This window comes from Sapajus apella, unplaced genomic scaffold, assembly GCF_009761245.1.
Source record: "Sapajus apella isolate SASKATOON/1434 unplaced genomic scaffold, GSC_monkey_1.0 scaffold26, whole genome shotgun sequence".
Taxonomy (NCBI): domain Eukaryota; kingdom Metazoa; phylum Chordata; class Mammalia; order Primates; family Cebidae; genus Sapajus; species Sapajus apella.
Genome location: NW_022436966.1, coordinates 17,903,906 through 17,928,148, shown reverse-complemented (window position 1 = coordinate 17,928,148; position 24,243 = coordinate 17,903,906). Strand labels below are relative to the sequence as shown.

Sequence of the window (24,243 nt, the reverse complement as noted above, 5' to 3'; positions counted from 1 at the left end):
CCGGATACAGTGGCTCATGCCTATACTCCAAGTACTTTGGGAGGCCAAGGCAGATGGACCACCTAGGTCAGGAGTTCAAGACCTGCCTGGCCAACATAATGAAACCCTGTCTCTACCAATAAAAAATTAGCCAGGCATGGTGGCGCACACCTGTAATCCCACCAGCTACTTCGTGGAGACTGAGGCAGCAGAATCCCTTGAACCTGAGAGGCAGAGGTTGCAGTGAGCTGAGATCATGCCACTGCACTCCAGCCTGGGTGACAGAGTGAGTCTCTGTCTCAAAAAAAGAAAAAGTCATTCAATACACTGTCTACATTACAGCACAGTGCTAGGCCAGTCAGTGCCTACCAAATACTTTTAATTAATCAGTTAGATGTCACCTCTATCCTTTTCAGTACTAGAGGTGACATTTAACTCTAATCAAGTCAGGTTTCAAAGAATATCTTTCCTAACGGATTCATAGTCACTCAACAATGTTGTTGTTTTACTAGGTGTTCGACCATTTAACAGTCATGAGTCCCCCTTTTCGTGTATCATAAGTTCAACTAATAAAGACAGTTCCTTGCCTTCTAGGCCTGTAAAGCTAAAAGGACCTTTTGCTCTAAAAACATATGATGTTTGAAGTTATCAATTACTAAAGATAGGTAGCCAAAAGTAAAAGATGAAAGAAAGAACCAAATAGGCTGATTACAGTGTTAGAAACATTCAGAAGTCTAATGAAAGACAGGAGAATCAACCTTGGGATGGTAAAGAACTAGGAGGAGTAGGGAAAGGGGGCAGTAATGGTACCTTAAAAAAACAAAAGATACAGAAACAAACAAACAAAAAAGAGAAACATGACCAGGTCTTGAAATAGTTCCCCAAAATTGCAATACAACCACTACAAATGGAGCTATGGCCACAATACTGCACATCCTATTCGTTTCAACTGCTAGCTGGGACTGGACTATAGCAGGAAGGGTGATGCTGATGGGAATAAATGTCAGGTGTGACAAGCCAAGCAACACAGAAGCAGATGGTTCAGTGTTATTTGGAGAACAGAGATTAACAAGAAGAAATGGAATCCTTACCATAAAATGTTTCAGCAAGGTTAACATCATTTGCAGTTATATCACCCACTCCAAAATGTATTAATTCTAGTTCACATTCATGTGAAGCATCATAGGTATCTATGATGTTCAAAATGGCCTCAACAGAACCATCAACATCACCTAAATACAGAAAAAGTTTACAATTGTTGGGTCTTAAGAATTAGACATCAGCAGACATAAAAAAATGACAATAATCTATTTAAAGCATGATAGGAATGTCATTTACCACTAAATCCACTTTTATTTAGGCTTAGCATTACAAATACTTACTTGACTTAATAGCATATTATCAGCCAAACGTACATTTACAACAAAATCAGCAAGAAATATGTTGACTAAGAAAATCTCTTCTAAAATATTGAAATAATTTTCATGTAAATGTAAAGGTCCAAACTAATCATGAGAATTAAAAAAACATATTCAAAGAATGAACTGTAAAGTAAAATCTTTAAAAAGATACCTTTAATAATCACAGGAAGTACATTTGAATCTCTCTCCGTTTTCTCTTTTGGCCTTAAGAATGTTTGTCCTTTTCCTTCTAAATACTTTAGATATGATCTCTCCTTCCACTGCACGTTGCCATACTTCTCACGGGCTTTCCAATGTGCTTCTTGGTGTTCCTTTCGCTTTTCTTCTATTATTTTCATATCCTCTTGACTTCTCTCCTGTTGTTGTTCATACTTCCTCCAGTCAACAACTTCACGTGCCCTTTGCTTTATAGGGGAAAAACGCATTATTTAATGAAATAGATCCCAGTAACTGCTAGATTAAAGCCTTTATGTTTTCCCCCATTAGGAAATTAGCTTAACTCATGTAAGAAATGACTACTTTTATAAGTTTTAAGAAACATGTAAAATTTTGAGAGCTTTGAAATGATTTAAAAAATCTTATTCCCCACCAAAATTCTACAGTCTAAGGCTAACATAGCACAACTTGCCCCCTCACAGCCCCTTATAATCTAAATTATTTGTTAACATTAATATACATATTTGGTATAACACTGTAAATTGACATTTAAAATCATTATATTATATCTAATATATAGGAATTAAGCTTGATATACCTCAGATTCGACTTCAAGAATTTCTTCTCCTGCAGAAGGAAGGTTTCTCCAGCCTATAATTCCCACTGGCATGCTGGGATAGGCCTCATCGATTGTTTTTCCATTTTCATCAAACATTAAGCGAACTTTTGCCCAACTTTTTCCAGCAACCAGAACAGAGCCTTTTCTTAAAGTTCCTCTTTGAATTATAGCTGTAGTAACAGGACTAAATCAAAATAAAAGTATATTTTAATGTCATAATCAGGATGTAATTGTATTTTGAGTAGAGCAAAGATATCTTTATGAAGTTTAAATTATATAAACGTGTGTATACAAGGTTAATTCTACCACTTCTCAACTTCTTAAGCAGTTTTTCATACTATAAAACCATTTCAAAGCTGGGTGCATTGGCATACCCGCAATCCCAGCTATTCAGCAGGCTAAGGCAAGAGAATCCCTTGAGCCCATGAATTCAAAGTCAGCCTATCAAGACCGTTTTTAAAAAATTGTATTTGCAATACCAAGAAGTAGAAGCAACCCAAATGTCCATCAAGACACATGGACATTTCTTCCAAAGAAAATGTGGATTTTACATACAAAGGAATATTATAGAGTCTTTAAAAAGAAGGAAATTGGCAGGTGTGATGCCTCATGCCTGTAATCCCAGCACTTTGGGAAGCTGAGGCAGGTGGATTATCTGAGGTCAGGAGTTCGAGACCAGCCTGGCCAACATGGCAAAACCCCATCTCTACTAGAAATCCAAAAAGCAGCCAGGTGTGCTGGCATGTGCCTATAGTCCCAGCAACTCAGGAGGCTGAGGCAGGAGAATTGCTTGAACTCGGGAGGCAGAGGTTGCAGTGAGCCGAGATCGCACCACTGCACTCCAGCCTGGGTGACACAGGGAGACTCAATCTCAGAAAAAATAAAATAAAAAATAATTTTTTAAAAAAAGAAATCCTGTCATAGGCTACAGCATGAATGTAACTCTAGAACATTATGCAAAATGAAACAAGCCAGTTATCAAAGGATACATACTGCACAATTCCACTCATATGAAGTATGTAAAGTATTCACAAATTAAAAACAGAAAACAGGGCCAGGCATGGTGGCTCACACCTGTAATCCTAGCATTTTGGGAGGCCAAGGTGGGTGGATCACAGAGGTCAGGAGTCTGATACTGTCCTGACCAACATGGCAAAACCCCATCTCCACTAAAAATATAAAAATCAGCCAGGCATGGTGGCAGGTGCCTGTAATCCCAGCTACTTGTGAGGCTGAGACAAGAGAATCACTTGAACCCAGGGGGATGGAGGCTGCAGTGAGCCAAGATGGAGGCCACTTCACTCCAGCCTCGGCAAAAAAGTGAAACTCCATCTCAAAAACAACAACAACAACAACAACAGAAAACAGGAAGGTTATTGTCAAGGGCTTGGGACAGGGACAAGGAGATATTAGTGTTTAACAGGTATAGAGTTTCAGTTTTACAAGATAAAATAGTTCAACAGATCTTTTGCACAACAATGTGAATAAACTTAATACTGAACTGTATATTTAAATATGGTTAACATAACAAAATTAATGTTAGGTGTTTCTTACCACAATTTTTTAAAAACCATTTCTTATAAGGTTATAAGAGAAGAAGCAGGGAGCAAAGTGTTCTGACAGAATCTTAACCCACTTTCTGTGCCAGTGTCCATCTACTAGGGAATTACTCACAGTTGTTAGAGAGTATAAAGCAATGAGAAAACCTCTCTTGCAGCTACATAGGAAAATTCAAGAACACCACTTCAAAGACCTTTCTGCATATTATATTAATGGGCAAGGTCATAAAGAATTTACAAACCCTAAAACGCAACTATTGGTATTTCATTCTAATTTACGTTATCTATAAGACTTTACCAATTCAGTCGAGTCAGTGGGGGGAAAAAATCAAGCAAATTTAACTACTTATGTCATCTAAATATGACTACTAGATGTATACAGATAGTTGCTATGGTCTACTGATAATAACTGCATTTTTGTGTTCTTGTGTTAGTACAAACAATAATATACTTTTTAAAACAAATGCTTTGAAAATATTGTTCATGAATAATAACATGCAACAAAAATAATATATAATCAAGTCACAAAAACCATGAAACAAATTAAAAAGGCAAGCATTTTAAGAGTCCTACCCTCTTCCTTTGTCTGTGAAAGACTCTATTACTGTTCCTTCTACTGGACCAGTGGGATCTGCTTTCAGTTCTAACATTTCTGCAAGGGCAATTGTTGCTTCTGCCAAAGCCATCAGATTATCACCCTTTAACAATAACAAATGTTGTTAATACACATTAATAAATACTATCTGTAAATGAAATACTAAGGACCGGAAGTCACATAATCCATGCAAGTTATATTACACTTTTCCCGTTAAGCATTAAAAGCATGATTATCCAATTTAACAAAAAGAGGTAGGGAGGGAGGGGAAAATAAAAGAAAAAAGAGAATGGGAAGAATGGAAGGGAGGGAGGGACCAACAAGAAAACCTGGGCCACAGACAGATCTTGTACGGAACAAGTGGCTACTTTTTTTAAAGGATGGCCACTGGTGGTACTTGTTACTAACCCTTTCATAAACACATGCTTCATTCATTTTCTTTCTTCTCCATCTGTCTCTACAATTGTGTTTGCTTCCTCTTGCTTTCTTTTTCTGTTTAAGTTCTATCCAACTGAACAAGATTTCACATCTATTATTTCATTTGATCCACTCAAGAATCCTATAAAGTAAATCAAGCATTACTTACCCTTATTAAATAAATGAGGAGAAAAAGTACTAACTAGAGATTCAGGCTCTAAGCTGTGCTTTGTAACTACCCAGCTGTGCGGCCTTAAAAAAAATCACCTCATTTCCCTGGATCTCCTTATCTCAACTGTAAAATGAAGAAGCTGAAGTAGGTGATTCTTTCATCTTTCATGGTCTGTGTTTACTATGTTCTCTAGGGCTCCAAGATCACACAGCTGATTAACTGGTGATGGAACTGGAATGGATAGGCAAGAAATTTTCCACTCCTTGTATCAGCTAAGAGATTGCTCACAGTACTTAACGAGTATAAAACAACAAACAAGGGCCAAGCACTGTGGCTCATCCCTGTAATCCCAGCACTTTGGGAGGCTGAGACAGGCAGATCACTTGAGGTTAGGAGTTCAAGACAGCCTGGCCAACATGGTGAAAGCCTGTCTCCACTAAAAATACAAAAAATTAGCTGGGTGTGGTGGTGACACATGTCTGTAGTCCCAGCTATTTGGGAGGCTGAGGCAGGAAAATTGCTTGAACCTGGAGGTGGAGGTGGCAGTGTGAGCCAAGATTGTACCACTGCACACGAGGCTGGGAGACAGAGCAAGACTTTGTTTCAAAAAACAGAAAATAAAACAAAAAACAACTAAAAAAAGAAAAAAAGAATTGACTAAATACTTTGCTTACCCACCCACTTATTCCTTTTATTCCAGTTTACAAAATGCTGTTCGAAAAAGCAGAACTGGAGGTGTTTCCATGTATAAAGTCATCCTTTACATATCTTGGAAAAGAAGACCTCATCTTACCTCCCTGCTTCTCTCTTCCAATCTCCTCCATTCCCTTGGAATCCTCTCTGACATGCCTCCAAATCTGCCTAAGCAGCTTTACATCTACCTGCTCATCTGACGTTATCTAGCCAGAAAAGGTGGTCAACCCTTCAGATATTTTATTTATTTATTTATTTAAGACAGTGTCTTGCTCTGTGCAGTGGCATCATCTCAACTCACTGTAACCTCCACCTCCATGGTTCAAGTGGTCCTCCAACCTCAGCCTCCCCAACAGATAGGACTACAGGCACCTGCCACCAAGCCAGGCTAATTTTTGTGTTTTTGTAGAAAGGAGGTCTCACCATGTTGCTCAAGCTGGTCTTGAACTCCTGGGCTCAAGGAAGCCAACCACCTCAGCCTCCCAAAGCGCTAATATTATAAACGTGAGTCACTGCACCTGGCCAAACATTTTAATCTTATTGTAGTAAACTTAACATTTGGCATTCAGAGTGCAATAACAATGAGGTATAGTGCAGGAGATAACAAAGTAAGGTGCATTTTATACATTTCAGAGAAAATGACGCACAGTTTTACTATTTGGAGGCATAATTTCTAGGTATCCTGGAGGTAACACATTTAGGAAAAGTAAAGATAAAATGAGATTTAATTGGAGGAAGGTGGTAGAGTAACACACCATCCCTTTAGTGAATAATCAGGAGAAAGAAGAAAGGCTATTTATAAGTAAACTTTGTAACATGGCGGACAAAAAGGAAACAGTTACTTAGCAGCAACCTCTATAGGATAAGAGAACTGGAAAACAGTGACGTGAGGCAAGTAATGAGTTTCGTTGGTGTTTATATTCAAGCAATAATAATTGGTAATTTTAAAGAAAATGAAATTCATTATAAATAACATTTTAAAACATACAGCAATTTAATCCACAGAAACATATAGTCCATCAATAACAAAATCAACCTAAACATTTAATCTTGGTATTCATAAAATTCTTGTTTAAATCTCTTAAATGCTGTAAGGCCTGTTTTCCACTTGTAAGAGGCATGAAATACAAGCACTTTTTGTTAACAACTGGATTTAATTTCTGCTTAAAAGTCTTTGGTGAGGCATGGTGGCTCACACTTATAATCCCAGTGCTTTGGGAGGCTGAGGTGGGATGATGACTTGAGGCCAGGTGTTCAAAACCAGCCAAAGCAACATAGTGAGACCTTATCTCTATAAAAAAATTTTTTAAATTAGCTAGGCATGGGGTGGCACCTGCCTGTAGCTCCAGCTACTCAAAACGCTGAGGTGGGAGGACAACTTAAGCTTTGGAGGTGAAGGCTACAGTGAGCTGTGATCACATATCTTTATCCTACTATTTCCCTATCCCTACATCATACACCACTTATTCTCTTCCTAAGTTTCTCCTAATAAAAAATGTATTCCATTAAGAGTTGACTCCACACTGATCAGCTGGTGACTGACCTCTCTGAGCCTAACTCCTAATATGCCAAACCAAGATAATACCATCTTTGCCTAGTACCCAGAAAACTTGTTGAAAACAACACAGATATGTACATCAAAATGTTCTTTAGATGTAATGTACTGTGTGCATTATGTACAGCATTCCCATCCAGGCATATTCATATGAGGTCCCCATATTTACCGTAAGTGCAGAGACAGGCACTGCCTGAATATCACCTCCATAATCTTCACACACCACATCATAAGCCAGCAGTTCTTTTTTCACTTTCTCAGGATCAGCCTCAGCTTTGTCACATTTATTTATGGCAAGGACAATAGGAACTGAAAGAAACAGAGTTAAAAAGAGTGAAAATGATGACAGCTTCAATTCCAGGTATTCACAGTTAAAGATACCAACTTTCTCTTCTGGCTTTCTCTTTACTCAGCGGATGTTTTCATCTAACAAAAGGCCAAAAAGACCCATTTCAGAGTCACACCACCCTACTCTGCTCTCTACACGTAGAGAAATCCAAATGCAAGATATTAAAAGTATAATTATAAGCAGATTCTGAATGAATAGCAGACACCTGAGATTATCAAAAAAATAACACAGTTGGGCTAGGTGTGGTAGCCCATGCTATAATCCTACCACTTTGGGAAGCTGTAATCCTACCACTTTGGGAAGCTGAGGCAGGTGGATCGCCTGAGATTAGGAGTTTGAGACCAGCCTGGCCAACATGGAGAAACCCTATCTCTACTAAAAATACAAAAGTTAGCCAGGCATGGTGGCACCTGTCATCCCAGCTACTTGTGAGGCTGAGGCAGGAGAATTGTTTGAACTGGGAAGGCAGAGGTTGCAGTGAGCCGACATCGCACCACTGCACTCCAGCCTGGGTGACAGAGCCAGATCTCAAAAAAAAACAAAAAACATACTGTCGTCCCTAGGTATACTAGTAGATTGGTTCCAGGACCCCCACCACTGCCTATACCAAAATCTCAGCATACTCAAGTCTTGCAGCCAGCCCTGCAGAACCGTGTGTACAAAAAGTCATGTAAGAAAGTTTCAAATTCTGTGAATACTGTATTTTTCATCTATGCTTGATTGAAAAACATGTGTGTGTTAAGTGGACCCACACAGTTCAAACCCGTGATGTCCAAGGGTCAACTGTATTTTGGGCAGAAAAAGGTCTATCTTTAAACCTAAAAGCAAGATCAGTAAGTACACCGGAGATAATCTCCAGAAAAAAAATCATAACAAGATTCTGATTCAATACTGCTAGATCATTTGCTTCTTCTTTCCAGGGTTTATTAACTCATTGTTAAAACCCAACATCTCATCCTAGGTTGAAACTAAATACCATTATCACAAATTTTCCTTTAGGATTTATATTATTTATTGATACACCTAGCTCAGTGATCAACACATAGTAGGTTCTCAATAAATGTTTACTTAATGAATGAACCGAATAATCTTTTAATCTACTTTTTATCACTAGACATATCCTCTCTTTAGAGAAATCACAAAGAATTCTACGAGATAATTCTGTGGTTGCATTTCATCATTTCTGCAATTTTCTGAGGTATCAAAGGAACAGAAATTTTAAAAGATACAAACAAGTTTTACAATCCACAACCTACTATTATGAAAAAGTACATTCTGGCCAGGCACAGTGGCTCACACCTGTAATCTCACCACTTTGGGAGGCTGAAGCGGACGGATCACCTGAGGTCAGGAGTTTGCGACCAGCCTGACCAATATGGAGAAACCCCAACTTTACTAAAATATAAAATTAGCCAGGTGTGGTGTTGCATGCCTGTAATTCCAGCTACTCAGGAGGTAGGGCAGGAGAATTGCTTGAACCTAGGGGGCAGAGACTGTAATGAGCTGAAATCACACCACGGCACTCCAGCCTAGGCGACAAGAGAAAAACTCCGTCTCAAAAGAAAAGAAAAAGTACATTCCTTGCTGATGAGCTGGAACATAACAGGTACCAAGAGAAGAGGTGTACAAAGCTTGATATAATGAATTTATCCTATCTCAACCAATTGCTTTGTAATGGGATCCCTGGCAAATTTATCCCTGTCTTCCTGCCATGTATTCCCTAGAACCATTAAGTACACAGTACATCACACAAAGGCAGTTTTGAGGAATTAAAAAGGAAAGGAGAGTAACACTGGAAGCTAGCAGATCCAAATTCCAAATGCAGACATATTGAAAATTAGCTGTATAATTGTATATAATTAGGGAGAGTTCTGGATGCTGTCTGAGTCTTAGCTTTCACGCTATAAAATGAAAGAAGTGGACTAGTTCAGTAATTCTCAATCTTTTTAAAATCTTGCCAGTAAATCTGCGGGGAATATGACATACTTCATTGGGTACATTTTCTCAGCAAGGGTAGGTGTATGGTCATTTCAGAATAAGAATGAATATACAGAAAGTGTAATTATATGTGTGGGTATTTATTACTACAACTTTTAAAAGAAAAATATGGGAGAAGATAGTTAACTGATTTTCCAAAAGTTTCAATTTTATACCTTTGATCAGGTAAGAACTTATTTAAAGCAGAAAAAGAGAAAGTTTCTCTTTAGAGAAGAATTCCAGATAATAAATAAACAGGAAATAACAATATAACCACTATGCAACTCCTAATGAATTTAGGTGATTGGTACACAGAATTTTATTATTCTCTTCTTACTTTTGAATCTGTTTAAAATTTCCATAAAAAACAGTTGGAAAAAAAAAAAAAGGCAAGTACAGAAAAGATTGTACTTGTGGTTTGTACTATGGTCACAAGTCCCAAGCTGAATCCTGCTATACCCTTCCTATAAGTCAATGGGAAAACAATTAATCTTTGAGGCTTATCTGTAATACAGTTATAATAACTCTGGGACTGCAGTGAAGACTAAATAAGCTATATGTAAATGGCCCCAGAACTTTGACTTTATGTGGCAGATCCTTTAAAAAAAAAAAAGCAACTTCCTTCCTGATCCATTAAGTCAGCCACACAGTACCTTGAGCATCTTTGGCATGCTGAATAGATTCCACAGTTTGTTTCATCACCCCGTCATCTGCAGCTACAACCAATATGACAATGTCGGTGACCTGAGCCCCTCTGGCTCTCATTGCTGAGAAAGCAGCATGTCCTGGAGTATCAAGAAAAGTTATCTTTTCCCCAGAAGGCAGAGACACTGTGGAAAGAGAAATTCAAGAACATCAAGGTCTCAAACATGTACTTCCTTAATACCAAGGAATATATGTGACATTATAAAAAACCATCAATTCTTTAAAATAATTTTATTCCTTCCATTAATCTTAATCTGAGCAACACAGATCATCATTTCACAATGAAAAGTGATAAAATACCAGTGAGACTTTTATGGGTTTTTTTTCCATGTAATAATTTCAAACTAAAGTCTCATATTTCCAGAACATGACTACTTTCATACATTACCAACTGATATATCTATTCTGCAGAGAAAGCAGACCAATTGTTATACAAACAGCCACCCTTACATTAGCAAATCAGAGCTGCACAACTCCCTGAGCCACAGAAAGGCAATTTAGTAAGCAGAAGCTCAGGATTTGAGACCAATGACCTTGGGTTTAAATCCTGGCTATGCTACTTACTGGCTACATACTGTGGGCAACTTACTTAACTCGAAGAAGTATCACCTTCTTTATTTGTAAATGTAACTATTAATACCTACCTTATGATGTTGTCAAGATAAAAAAGACAAAACTTATAAGGTGCTCAGCACAATACTGGACACAGGCTAGGTGCTCGAAAATGGAACTATTTTTTAATTATTATCAGTGACATTGTTGCAACCTAGCACAGGAGGGTATATAAATGTAATTAATTAATAAAAAATTTTAGGTTTATTAAATCAAACTAAGAATGAGCTAGAATTAAAAGTTAACACAATTTTCAGCCAGGCACAGTGGCTCACTCCTATAATCCTAGCACTTCAGGAGGCCGAGGTGGGTGGATCACTTGAGGTCGGGGATTCAACACCAGCCTGGCCAACATGGGAAAACCCCATCTCTCCTAAAAATACAAAAATAGGGCAGGTGTGGTGGCTCACACCTGTAATCCCAGCACTTTGAGGGGCTAAGGCGGGGGGCGGATCACAAGGTCAGAAGTTTGAGTCAAGCCTGGCCAACATGGCGAAACCCTGTCTCAACTAAAAATACAAAAATTAACCAGGCAAGGTGGCTCATGCCTGTAGTCCCAGCTACTCGGGAGACTGAAGCAGGAGAACTGCTTGAACCCGGGAGGTGGAGGTTGCAGTGAGCCGAGATCGTGCCACTGCACTCCAGCCTGGGCAACAGGGCGAGACTCCACCTCAAAAAAAAAACAAAAAAAAGAATTAACATAATTTTCTTCTTATAGAAAGTACAAAAAACACCTTTACTAACCATTTCATCAAACCAATGGCTGTAAGTTTTAGTCTTCTCTTTTACTTCGAATTTGTGTATTTTATACTATGATATTTGGTTTAAGAAAATAGTAAGTGGGGTTCCCAAGCACATTGTAAGGTAATTTGTGTTCATACCAAGAAAGGCACCAATGTGCTGAGTGATGCCTCCAGCTTCCATTGCTGCCACTTGAGTTTTTCGAAGTTTGTCAAGTAACGTCGTTTTCCCATGATCAACATGTCCCATTATAGTAACAACTGGGTACCTTGGAGTTAATAAAGCTGGATCTGCCTGGGGCCTACAATTAACAGCAAAGGAGTTTCATTTCTTAAATATCAGAAATACTTGACAGCCTGTGAATTGGTTCACAGTTATCTCTGTGAGCTACTATTAACAATAAAATCCAACATTCAGCTTTGATTAGAACTATTTCCCCCTCCTATACATACAATGACTTATAATAGACTATTTAATAACTGCCTACCTACCTGTGGTTTGCATTTTCATAAAAATCAGTAGAACTCTATCAAATTTGAAAATTCAGACCAATGAATTTAGTCTGAATTCAGACCACATAATAATAATTCAGCAAATCTAAAAAGAATCCTCTCCGTTTTATAACTTGAACGTAGTGCTTTAAGTCCTTTGAAGAAAAGTTTATACACATATCTTTATTACAAAAGAAATTTTAAAGCAAATCGTTCCATTAAAAAGTGTAAATATAACTAAGTAGTCTCCTCCAACCCCTGCCAGTATATACAGTTAAGTTTTACCTTCTTACAGCATCTTTATTTTTTCTGACTTTGTTCTGTTTTAATCTACTCCACTTTAACTTCAACCCTGCTTTCTTTATCACTTCTTTGATCCAGACTTCATCTAAAGGTGAGTCTGCTTCCAGTGAATCTATGTCAACAGCACTGTTCAACAAAGCTTCATATACAAAATCTGGTTGGAATAAAATAAAACTTATTAGGGTCATTAATTAAATGCTCAAGAAAGTAATCTTTATTGATGCCTATATAAACAGCACACTCAATGAGAGAAATAACTATGCAAACTGTTTCTCTAATATTAAAAAATCACAAAGAAGTTAAAAAACGTTTTTAGATTTTTAAAAATATGATACATTTCTATTAACTGACTCCTACATATTCATAAATATTTGAATATTTATATATTTCTAAGCCATCTGAATCATCAACAAAACATTAGGCTGCATGTTGTATAAATTTAGTATTTATAATTGATTGTAGTCTATTTATCTAAAAATTTAAGGTCACAAATGTCATGTATATACGAATGTGTATGTGTATATACAATCAATTCCCATTATTTGCAATAATTATGTTCTATAAAGTCACCAAAACATCTGAATCAGCAAATATTGAACCACTGCTCTGAGGGGAAACATAGAGTTGGGTTCCTGCAAGCCTTTAGACACATTTCAACAACTGATCAATACATAATTTTGTTTTATGCATTTCTATTTAAAGACTCTAATATATATATATATAGTTGATTTATTAAGATTGAACTCATGGCCAATCATACTATAACACATGCCTGAACAAGCTTATCTGAGATACATATTTTCTCTGTAAGGCTTATCATAGCCTTCTTGGGCTTAGGAACACTAGATAGGACTTCAGTACATTTAGGAGCCAACTTGAACAGCAAAATTACCAACAAAAAGCATAAAAATGTGAAAACATGTGTCACTAAATAGAACACAAAAAGGACACTTGTTTGCAATGTGAGAGCCGAAGAAGAGTGTCATGTCATTCAACCTCAGCTTCAGAACATGCAAAACAGACAACTCAAATTTTTCACTGTTCTGCACATGGCCAGTAATAACTGCAAGGGAACCTTGAGTACTAATATTTTTTCTGGGTGGGTGGGGGACAGAGTTTTGCTCTTGTCACCCAGGCTGGAGTGCAGTAGCTCGATCTCAGCTCACTGCAACCTCTGCCTCCCGGGTTCAAGTAAATCTCCTGCCTCAGCCTCCAGAGTGGCTGGGACTGCAAGTGCACACCACCATCCCTGGCTAATTTCTGCATTTTTATTAAAGATAGGGTTTCACAATGTTGGCCAGGCTGGTCTCAAACTCTTGACCTCAGGTAATCTGCCTGCCTTGGCCTCCCAAAGTGCTGGAATTATGGGAATGAGCCACCACACCCAGCAAGTACTGATTTTTGTGCTGCAAATACATTTTGTTGAGCAGGTGAATTTTCAAATACAGAATCCACACATAAAATAAATAAATAATTCATGCATAATGAGAACTGACAGTAGGTACACACACACCAACACACCCACAATATGTATCTCTGAATACATGTATCCATAATTCATTTACTTGTTTATGTATCTATTTATGGTGTCCAAAAAGTCTTTATTTTTTATTAAAAAAAATTTTTTTGAGGCAGGGTCTTGCACTGTTGCCCAGGTTAGAGTGCAGTGGCACAATCCTAACTCACTGCAGCAGCCCCAAACTCCCAGGCTCAAGCGATCCTCCTACCTTGGCCTCCATTATAGCTGGGACCACAGGTGCCACCACCACACGCTATTAATTTTTTGTAGAGAAGGGGGCTTGCCATGTTGCCCAGGTTAGTTTTGAACTCCTGGCTCAAGCAATCCTCCCACCTTGGCTTCCCAAAGTTCTGGAATTACAGGTATAAGCTACTGCACTTAACCCAAATACTCTTGAAATATAGGAAAAATATTTACTTATTCTCTTTTTCATTTTATTTAATGTGCTTTGTTTTAATCTCAGTCATGTTTCCCTGTGGATGATAAAGGTATCTGTGATGATAATGAAATAAGTAGCTTTACGTTCCAGACTTGCAGTCACCCTATAAAAATATATTTAAAGAATAAGCCAGACGCGGTGGCTCAAGCCTGTAATCCCAGCACTTTGGGAGGCCGAGGCGGGTGGATCACGAGGTCAAGAGATCGAGACCATCCTGGTCAACATGGTGAAACCCCATCTCTACTAAAAATACAAAACATTAGCTGGGCATGGTGGCGCATGCCTGTAATCCCAGCTACTCAGGAGGCTGAGGCAGGAGAATTGCCTGAACCCGGGAGGCGGAGGTTGTGGTGAGCCGAGATCGCGCCATTGCACTCCAGCCTGGGTAACAAGAGTGAAACTCCCTCTCCAAAAAAAAAAAAAAAAAGGAAAAAGAAAAAAAAAAAAAAGAATAGATATGAAAGAAAGGTAGCTGCGTACGGTGGCTCATGCCTGTAATCCCAGCACTGTGTGAGGCCAAGGTGGGTGGATCACCTGAGATCAGGAGTTCGATGCCAGCCTAGCCAACATGGTGAAACCCCATCTCGATTAAAAATACAAAAACTTAGCTGAGCATGGTGGCGTGCGCCTGTAATCCCAGCTGCTCCAGAGGTTAAGGCAGGAGAATCTCTTGAACCCAGGAGGTGGAGGTTGCAGTGAGCTGAGATTGTGCCACTGTACTCCAGCCTGGGCAAGAGTCAGACTCCACCTCAAAAAAAAAAAAGGAAGAAAGGCATCCTCAGGGAAGCAGAACATTACACTAAAAGAACATCCTATTCACTGGTATGCTGGCAAATGTTTAATAACTAGGCTCTCAAAAATATATCACTGATTTACAGCATTCTCCAATTTCCATGGTACAAATATGCCCACTACGGTTGATTACAAGTTACCAAATAAAGTTGCTGAATGCAGAGTTGGGATAGATGCACAGTAGTACACTGTTACATAGTCTTTCTACCATACAGATATGATAGGCATGAATAACTTTGAGAACATAGGTAATTGTAAAATGCAATACAAAAATTGGGAAGTGAAGAGTTGGTTTTGTTTGTTTGTGGTTTTTTGAGGCAGGGTCTCACTTTGTCACCCTGGGTGGAGTGTACCAGCATGATCTTGTCTCACTGCAACCTCCACCTCACAGGCAATCCTCCTATCTCAGCCTTCTAAGAAGCAGGAACTAGAGGCTCACATCACCACACCCAGTTAATTTTTGTATTTTTTTGTAAAGACGGGGCTTCACCATGTGGCCAAGGCTGATCTCAAACTCCTGGACTCAAGTGTTATGTTCGCCCCAGTCTCCAAAAGTGCTGGGATTATAGGCATGAGCCACTGCACCCAGCCAGTGAAGAGTTTTTACTACCTCTATGACTAAATGGTTGTGTTTAACAGTCAGGTCACATAATTCCTTATAATTTAGCAATAAGCTCACAAGCGGATGCAAGTCAGTACCAGCAAGCCACTGATCTTACTCCATAATAATGCCAAGAAACCATTTCCTGTTTATCTCCCCACCACATGCTTTCCGAAGGAAACACATTTTAAGAATGGTACAACTCAAATTTACCATGTGAATATGCTCTCAGGGAACTATAAAACTATTTCAAAACAAAAATTACTGAGTAGGCCAGGAATGGTGGCTCACACCTATAATCCCAGCACTTTGGGAGGCTGAGGTGGGTGGATCACCTGGGGTCAGGTTCAAGACCAGCCCGACCAACATGGTGAAACCCCGTCTCTACTAAAAATACAAAAATTAGCCAGGTGTGGCGCGCACCTGTAATCCCAGCTACTTGGGAGGCTGAGGCAGGAGAAATGCTTGAACCTGAGAGGTGGAGGTTGCAGTGAGCCGAGATTGCACCACTGCACTCCAGCCTGGGCAACAAGAGCAAAACTCCATCTTAAAGAAAAAAAAAATTATGAGTACAATTCTAATAATGCTAAAAATACCTAATAATCTAGTTTTCCAATACATTATACTGAACTTCTGAGAGGTAGCTTACATAGAGAGATAATGGTTTACCCTCTGTATTAAATGCATATGGTATTAATATACTATTTTATTTTTATCCAAGACTTAAATAAATATTTACATGTAGAAAAGTGTCCAACATATTGCAACAAGACATATTACGTCAAGCTACTTAACTAACCCAGGAGAGGAGGAAAAAAACGTATTCATATTGCCAATGTATATAGTAGTTAAAAATAATTACTTCATGAAAACTATAATTCAGAAGATATTTGAATATGACATAATCTTCAAACAGATACCTTTTGTTTGCATCACAGAAAATCAGTTTGGGGTTTAGAGTACTGCGCCATGAGACTAAATTTATATATACATATTTTTTGCCTAATAATGCATAAATTTGTATTTTAATCATATATTTATTAGTCAGACTAAAGAATGCTAAAATGGTTATGGGTTCCTCTATGTGTGTGGGGGCAAGGGGTAATGTTTAAAAAAAAAAAAAAGGAGGGCCAGGCGTGGTGGTTCACGCCTGTAATCCAAGCACTTTGGAGGCCAAGGCGGGTGGATCACCTGAGATCGGGAGTTCAAGACCAGCCTGACCAACACAGTGAAACCCCGCCTTTAAAAAAAAAAAAAAAAAAAGAAAGGGAGTACTCATCTTTTATAGATATATACTGAAGTATTTATGGATAAAATAAAATAACTGTTGTCACTGACTTATACATACATTTAAGCTTATTCCACTCTCTATCATATGTGTCTGATAATTGCTAATAATAAAAAGTTTGGCCAGGTGCAGTGGCTCATGCCTATAATCCCAGCACTGATGCCAAGGTGTGCAGATCACTTGAGGTCAGGAGTTCAAGACCAGCCTGGCTCACATAGCGAAACCCCGTCTCTACTAAAAATATGAATATTAGCTGGGTGTGGTGGCCCACACCTGTAATCCCAGCTACTGAGGTATAAGAAGCTGAGGCATAAGAATTGCTTGAACCCAGGAGGCAGAAGTTGCAGTGAGTCAGGATCGTGCCACTGTACTCCAGCCTGGGCAACAGAGCAAGATTCTGTCATAAAAACAGTTTTAGGCTGGGCATGGTGGCTGACGCCTATAATCCCAGGACTTTGGGAGGCTAAGGAGGGCGGATCACAAGGTCAGGAATTCAAGACCAGTCTGGCCAACATGGTGAAACCCTGTTTCTTCTAAAAATACAAAAATTAGCCAGACATCGTGGCAGGCCCCTATAGTCCCAGCTACTTGGGAGGCTGAAGGAGGAGAATCACTTGAACCCAGGAGGCGGAGGTCGCAATGAGCCGCGATCGCACCACTGCACTCCAGTGTGGGTGACAGAGTGAGATCCCCAACTAAAAAAAAAGTTTTAAAAATTAAGCCTATCATCAAGACTACTTATAAAACCACACCAATACAATTTTCCTTAGAAAAATTCTGAATGATATAGCCATATCCATTTATTCTCAAAGTTTTCTAGTTATAAAATGACTGAATAATCCAACTGCAAAATTATTAAAAATGCCAGTGTTCTAATAATTTTGTACTCTTTGTAAGGATATACATACACAAAAAGCGTTAACACTTTCAGGCAGGAAACACAATGAAGCTTAGCATTGCTGTGATTTACAAAATAATTCTTGAGAGATAATTTGGCTGGTGAATAAGAGCATGTGCTCTGGAGCCATATTCCCAAGGTTCAAATCCTGACTCTCCCACAAACTAGCTGTCAAATAGTGGGTAATTATCCTCTCTAAACTTTACTTTCCTAGCCTGTAAATAAGGATACCTGCCTCTACAAGAGCTAAGAAAATACTGGTACATATTAACAACTCAACATATATGAGTTACTATTAATTCCTTCTTTCCCCAAGAGTCTGTTGCGCTTCGTTACAATAATAGGCTACTTCTCAAATATTGAATTTTAACGTCACTTTATAATGAAAACTCAATTATGTTTCAAAAATCCTAAATTGGTAATAAGTACATCACAATGAAGGGAATATAAAAATGACAATAACATGCTCCATTTATAAATAACAATAATATTATGACCAGTTGTAGTTATTACTACCAGTTTCTCTGCTGGCCTTACAAATATTGTCAATATGAGTGAAAAGGTTGGGCGTGGTTGTTCATGCCTGTAATCCCATCACTTTGGGAGGCTGAGGTGGGCAGATCACTTGAGGTCAGGAGTTCAAGACCAGCCTGCCCAACACGGTGAAACCCTGTCTCTACTAAAATTACAAAAATTAGCCAGGTGTGGTTGTGGGCGCCTGTAATTCCAACTACTTGGGAGGCTGAGGCAGGAGAATCACTTGAACGTGGGGGTGGAGGTTGTAGCAAGCCAAGATCGTGCCATTGCCCTCCAGCCTGGGCTACAAGAGCGAAACTCCATCTCAAATAATAATAATGATAGAAAGAGCGAAAAAAAGGAAATCAGAAAATTATAGGGCCAGGCATGGTGGCTCACACCTATAATCCCAGCACTTTGGGAGGCTGAGGCAGAAGGATTGCTTGCACACAGGAGTTGAAGACCAGCCTCAACAACATAGTAAGACTCTGCTCTATAAAAAATAAAAAATTAGCCAGGCATGGTGGCACATGCCTGTAGTCCCAGCTACTCAGGAGGCTGAGGCTGAAGGATCACTTGAGTCCAGGAGGCCAAGGCTGCAGTGAGCCATGATTGTGCCACTACACTGGATAAAGCAAGATCCTGTCTCAAAAAAATTTAAAAAAGAAAAAGAATAAAGAAAATTATAGGAAAACAAAGAGAAAGTATATAAGTATAGCTCCTCAGTTCGAAAACATTCATTGGATTTATTCTAATAGCCCACAAAATTTCCGAGAAAGAAATCTTCATTCATATAAGAAAATCTTTTGCACCTTCATTAAAAGCAAAATCTTAGAGAACTACACTTGGCAGAGTCAAGAAACTAACTAGGGATTATGACCTAAAGTGAAGAATAATGGGATGACTTAATATATTTTTAAAGTATCAGTGTAGTTTTTAATCTTTCAATGTCTAAATCTCATTGCAAATAAAATGCCTAGTCTTCTAACATTCCCATATTTTGCCCTGTAAAAATATCTGACTCACCTGTATTTTTTCCCATTGCCCTGCCCAGATCCTCAACAGTCATTCCAAGCCATACTTCTACCTCCTTTTTAGACTTTGTTGAAGATAACTGAGATTTCCGTGGTCTTTCTTCCTATTAAAAAAAATCAGAACATATAATCAAAAAGGAAGAAAAAACTTACGTGACAACTTATATTTATTCTGGAATGTCTACCCCAATCATAGCCACTATTTCTTTCTTTTTTTTTTTTTAAACAGTCTTGCTCTGTCGCCCAGGTTGGAGTGCAGTGGCACAATCTCAGCTCACCGCAACCTCCACCTCCTGGGTTCAAGCCGTTCTCTTGCCCTGCCTCCCCAGTATCTGGGAGTACAAGCACATACCACCACACCCAGCTAATTTTTGTATTTTTAGTAGAGACAGTGTTTTACCATATTGGCCAGGTCTCCACCTCCTGGCCTCCAGTGATCCACCTGCCTCGGCCTCCCAAAGTGCTGGGATAATAGGCATGAACCACTGCTCCTGGCCATAGCTACTACTTCTACCAACAAACGCTCCCATAAGTTAAACCTTAGACTGAAACTAAAATCCTGCATCCTTAATTCACTGTTATACACTGAATTTCCAAGGGACCAAATTCATCAGCACCACGCAATTAACCAGAACTTCCCTTTCTCACAAAGCTCTATTGCTTGGAGTACAGCGTTAAGTAATAAATATTCCGTAAATGATAAAATACTCAGAATGGATTTTTACTCATGGTTCTAGGCACTTTCATCTCAGGCCAAATAATAAAATAACTTACAGAAATTTGTAACTACCTTTTTCGTTACTAGAAGCCTATGCTGAGATAAAGCAACCCCAACAAGCACATCTATTGGCCAGGGCCAGGGATACAGCTGAGCTGTCCACACAGGATACGGAGATGAAAACCCATGCTTCCACTGTCTTAATGCTCCTCTTTGACACAAACTGTGCAGTTGCCTATAAATAGTGTGAAATCGTAGCAAGTTCTCCAACTTCAGTAGCTTCTGGTTCATGTTTCTCCTAGAAAAAAAAAAGATTTTAAAATACTATTCACATCAAGTTAGCAAATATTAATTGGATATTTACTACATGCATAGCACTGGGCTACACCTAGCTCACTAGACTTACAACTACGAGTAAAACTGGGGTTCTACCCTGAAAAAACTCAGAGCCTTGTCAAAAGATGGGATTCCACACCCAGCACTCTCTAGATACTAGTTATTATCATTACTGTTAATGTTACCACTATGACAGAATTGAAATACAGTAACAACCTATAAAAGGCTCTTTTTTCACTCCTGAAATATCAGCAAACCAAATCACAACTACAGTAATTTTTCTTTTTCTTTTTTGGAGACAGAGTTTCACTCTTGTTGCCCAGGCTAGAGTGCAATGGCATGATCTTGGCTCAAGGCAACCTCTGCCTCCCCGGTTCAAGTTATTCTTCTGCCCGCGCCCCCCCCCCCCAAAGTAGCTGGGATTACAGACATGTGCCACCACGTCCGGCTAATTTAGTGGAGACAGGGTTTCTACACATTGGTCAGGCTGGTCTTGAACTCCTGACCTCAGGTGAGCCGCCCACCTTGGCCTCCCAAAGTGCTGGGATTACAGGCGTGAGCCACTGTGCCCAGCAACTAGAGTAATTTTTCTAAAGCGCAAATTCGAACTGATCACCTCTCTGTTAAACACCCTGCAACTTCTTTTTTGAAACAGGGTCTCATTCTATTGTCCAGGCTGGAGGCTGGAGTGCAGTGTTGCAGTCACAGCTCATTGCACCTCGACCTCTCAGGCGAAGGTGATCCTCTCACCACAACCTCCCAAATAGCTGGGACTAGAGGTATGCATCACCATGCCCAGATAATTTTTTGTTTGTTTTTTTTGGGAGAGACGGTGTTTCACCACGTTGCCTAGGCTGGTCTTAAAGTCCTGGGATCCAGTGATTCACCTCGGCCTCCCAAAGTGCTGAGATTATAGGCAAGAGCCACCATGCCCAGCCTCACTTTATTTCTTACACTCTTAAGAGTCTCTCCACTCCTACCTCTCAAGCTTTGGTTATTGCAATCCACCTGTAATCTGATGGTTTGTCATCTCATCTCTGAACTTTTGCACACACTTCCTCTAGCTGTAATTGTCTTTCAACTCTTAATACTTTTCCATCTTCCCATTTTACCCCCCCAAAAGATGCTTTATAGTACGAAGAAGACACCCAATATTTATTGAATAATGCCTTTTGAATATTATTCTTGGAATGAAAAAAGAGTTTTTTGAGAGAAAACTGTAACAGACCTCATTAGTAATATAATTATTTTCCTCCCAGTGGCCTCTAGTGCCTCTGTTCTCAAGACTGCATTTCTATACCTTTGCTCTTCAGTTTTTAAGGGCAGGAACAATAAAAACCATGTAAGAACATGTTTTCCAGCCAGGTGTGGCGGCTCATGCCTGTAATCCCAGCACTTTGGGAGGCTGAGGTGGACGGACCACCTGAGGTCAGGAGTTTGAGACTAGCCTGGCCAACATGGTGAAACCCCGTATGTACTAAAAATACAAAAATTAGCTGGGTGTGGTGGTGGGCGCCTGTAATCCCAGCTACTTGGAAGGCTGAGGCAGGAGAATAGCTTGAACCTGGGAGGCGGAGGTTGCAGTGAGCCAAAATCATGCCTTTGCATTCCAGCCTGGGTGACAAGAGCAAAACTCTGTCTCAAAGGGAAAAAAAAAAAAAGAGAAGAATATGTTTTCTTCTTAGGAAACATTTCCTAAGTACCATATGCCAGGCTTTGTGCTTGATATTGTTGATTCAAAGTTTAATAAGCCAGGGTCCGTTACACAAACAGTTCATTGTCGTTAAAGCAAGCTTGCCAATACAATGAATTTCAGGCACACTAGATGCTAGATACAGTGACTGATTATAACCTAGGGTCGCATTTTCATTGCAATAATATGCAAAATTATTTCTATAAATTGTAAAGTCATTTTAAGGCTTTTTTGTTTATTTTTCAATGGGGAATACATTTTCAAGTAGTGGGCACAGCCTTTTAGACTCTTCAGATTTTCTTTTACTCACTACTCAGAAATAACTTTAGTTAACATTTTTATATCTTTTCAACTCTTTTATTTGTATTTATATCTATTTTACTTACAAAAATAAATATTTTGTTTTACAGCTATTTACACTAAAGAGTATATTGTGAATATTATTTTATATCATTAAACACTACAATCAGCCCCCTGTATCCATGGGTTCTAGACTTGTGGATCCAAACAACTGTGGATCAAAAATTTTTTAATTTTTTAAAAGGATGGTTCTGTCTATATTGAATATGTAGACTTTTTTCCTTGTCATTATATCTTAAACAATACGGTATACTGTTTATATACCATTTACTTTGTATTAGGTATTATAAGTAATCTAGAGATGATATAAAGTATACAAGAAGACGTGCTTAGGTTACATGCAAATACACCATTTCAAACAAGGGACTTGAACATCTATAGATTTTAGTATATGGGGGTGCAAGTCCTGGAACCAATGACCCATAGATACTGAGGGACACATATATTCTTCAGCATTACAAAAAAAAAAAAGAATCAAAATTATGAACTATTTCAATGTGTTTACCTTAACCATATAAAGCTATCTTCAACAAAAGTCTAAACTTTTACGAAGTCCTAAAATTTTTGATCGGGCACAGTGGCTCACACCTTAAATCCCAGCACTTTGGGAGGCCGAGGCAAGCGAATCATTTGAGGTAAGGAGTTTGAGACCAGCCTGACCAACACAGTGAAACCCTGTTTCTACTAAAAATACAAAAAAATTAGCTGGGTGTGGTGGCACACACCAGTAGACCCAGCTACTCAGGAGGCTGAGGCAGAATTGCTTGAATCTGGGAGACAGAGGTTGCAGTGAGCCAAGATTGTGCCACTGCACTCCAGCCTGGGAGACAGAGCAAGACTCCATCTCAAAAAAAAAAAAAAAAAATTGTAAATGATTTCTCCCATAATGTGGTATTTCTACCATATGCTTATGTTTTATATGTATACACATATAGCATACATTATACAAATATATTTATATTTTCTACTATTCTTTAAAATAGTTCACAAATGATAATATTTGACATGACCAAAGGAACTGAGGCTCTGGATAGGTGATCTTTGCTAACTAGACATTATATGTTACATTTCTTTTTTTTAAGACAGAGTCTTGCTCTGTTGCCAGGCTGGAGTGCAGTGGCACAATCCTGGCTCACTCCAACCTCTGCCTCCGGGTGGCACTGGGATTAGCGCCACCACGACCAGCTAATTTTTGCATTTTTAGTAGAGACGGTGGTTTCACCATGTTGGCCAGGATGGTATTGATCTCTTGACCTTGTGATCTGCCCGTCTTGGCCTCCCAAAGTGTTGGGATTATAGGCGTGAGCCACAACGCCTGGCCTCTTTTTTTTTTTTTTGAGATGGAGTCTCACTGTCACCCAGGTTAGAGTGCAGTGGTACATATCAGCTCACTGCAACCTAGCCTCCCAGGTTTTTTGTTGTTGTTGAGATGGAGTTTTGCTCTTGTCGCCCAGGCTGAAGTGCAGTGGCATAATCTCGGCTCACTGCAACCTCCACCTCCTGGGTTCAAGCAAATTCTCCTGCCTCAGCCTCCTGAATAGCTGGAATTACAGGTGCCTGCCACCATGCCCAGCTACTTTTTGTATTTTTAGTAGAGATGGAGTTTCACCATGTTGGCCAGGCTGGTCTTGAACTCCAGCCTCAGGTGATCCACCTGCTTTGGCCTCCCAAAGTGCTGGGATTAGAGGCGTGAGGCACCGCACCC

At 39.1% G+C, this 24,243-nt stretch overlaps 1 protein-coding gene across 4 annotated transcripts in view; it reads right to left on the bottom strand.

Annotated features, from left to right (window-relative positions):
• The window catches only part of MTIF2 (mitochondrial translational initiation factor 2), a 31,352-nt gene that overhangs the window by 5,118 nt on the left and 1,991 nt on the right, over positions 1-24,243 (bottom strand). For 3 of the 4 annotated variants that reach the window (XM_032292103.1, XM_032292102.1, XM_032292104.1), the window contains 10 exons: positions 20,222-20,447; positions 19,424-19,535; positions 12,327-12,498; positions 11,691-11,851; positions 10,146-10,322; positions 7,336-7,475; positions 4,308-4,432; positions 2,155-2,359; positions 1,552-1,804; positions 1,071-1,211 (listed from right to left, as the gene is read on the bottom strand). In XM_032292103.1, coding sequence (XP_032147994.1) covers positions 1,071-1,211; positions 1,552-1,804; positions 2,155-2,359; positions 4,308-4,432; positions 7,336-7,475; positions 10,146-10,322; positions 11,691-11,851; positions 12,327-12,498; positions 19,424-19,535; positions 20,222-20,440 — 1,705 coding nt within the window. In that variant the 5' untranslated portion in view covers positions 20,441-20,447. The remainder of the gene's footprint in view (positions 1-1,070; positions 1,212-1,551; positions 1,805-2,154; positions 2,360-4,307; positions 4,433-7,335; positions 7,476-10,145; positions 10,323-11,690; positions 11,852-12,326; positions 12,499-19,423; positions 19,536-20,221; positions 20,448-24,243) is intronic. The other variant, XM_032292105.1, reaches the window with a different exon arrangement.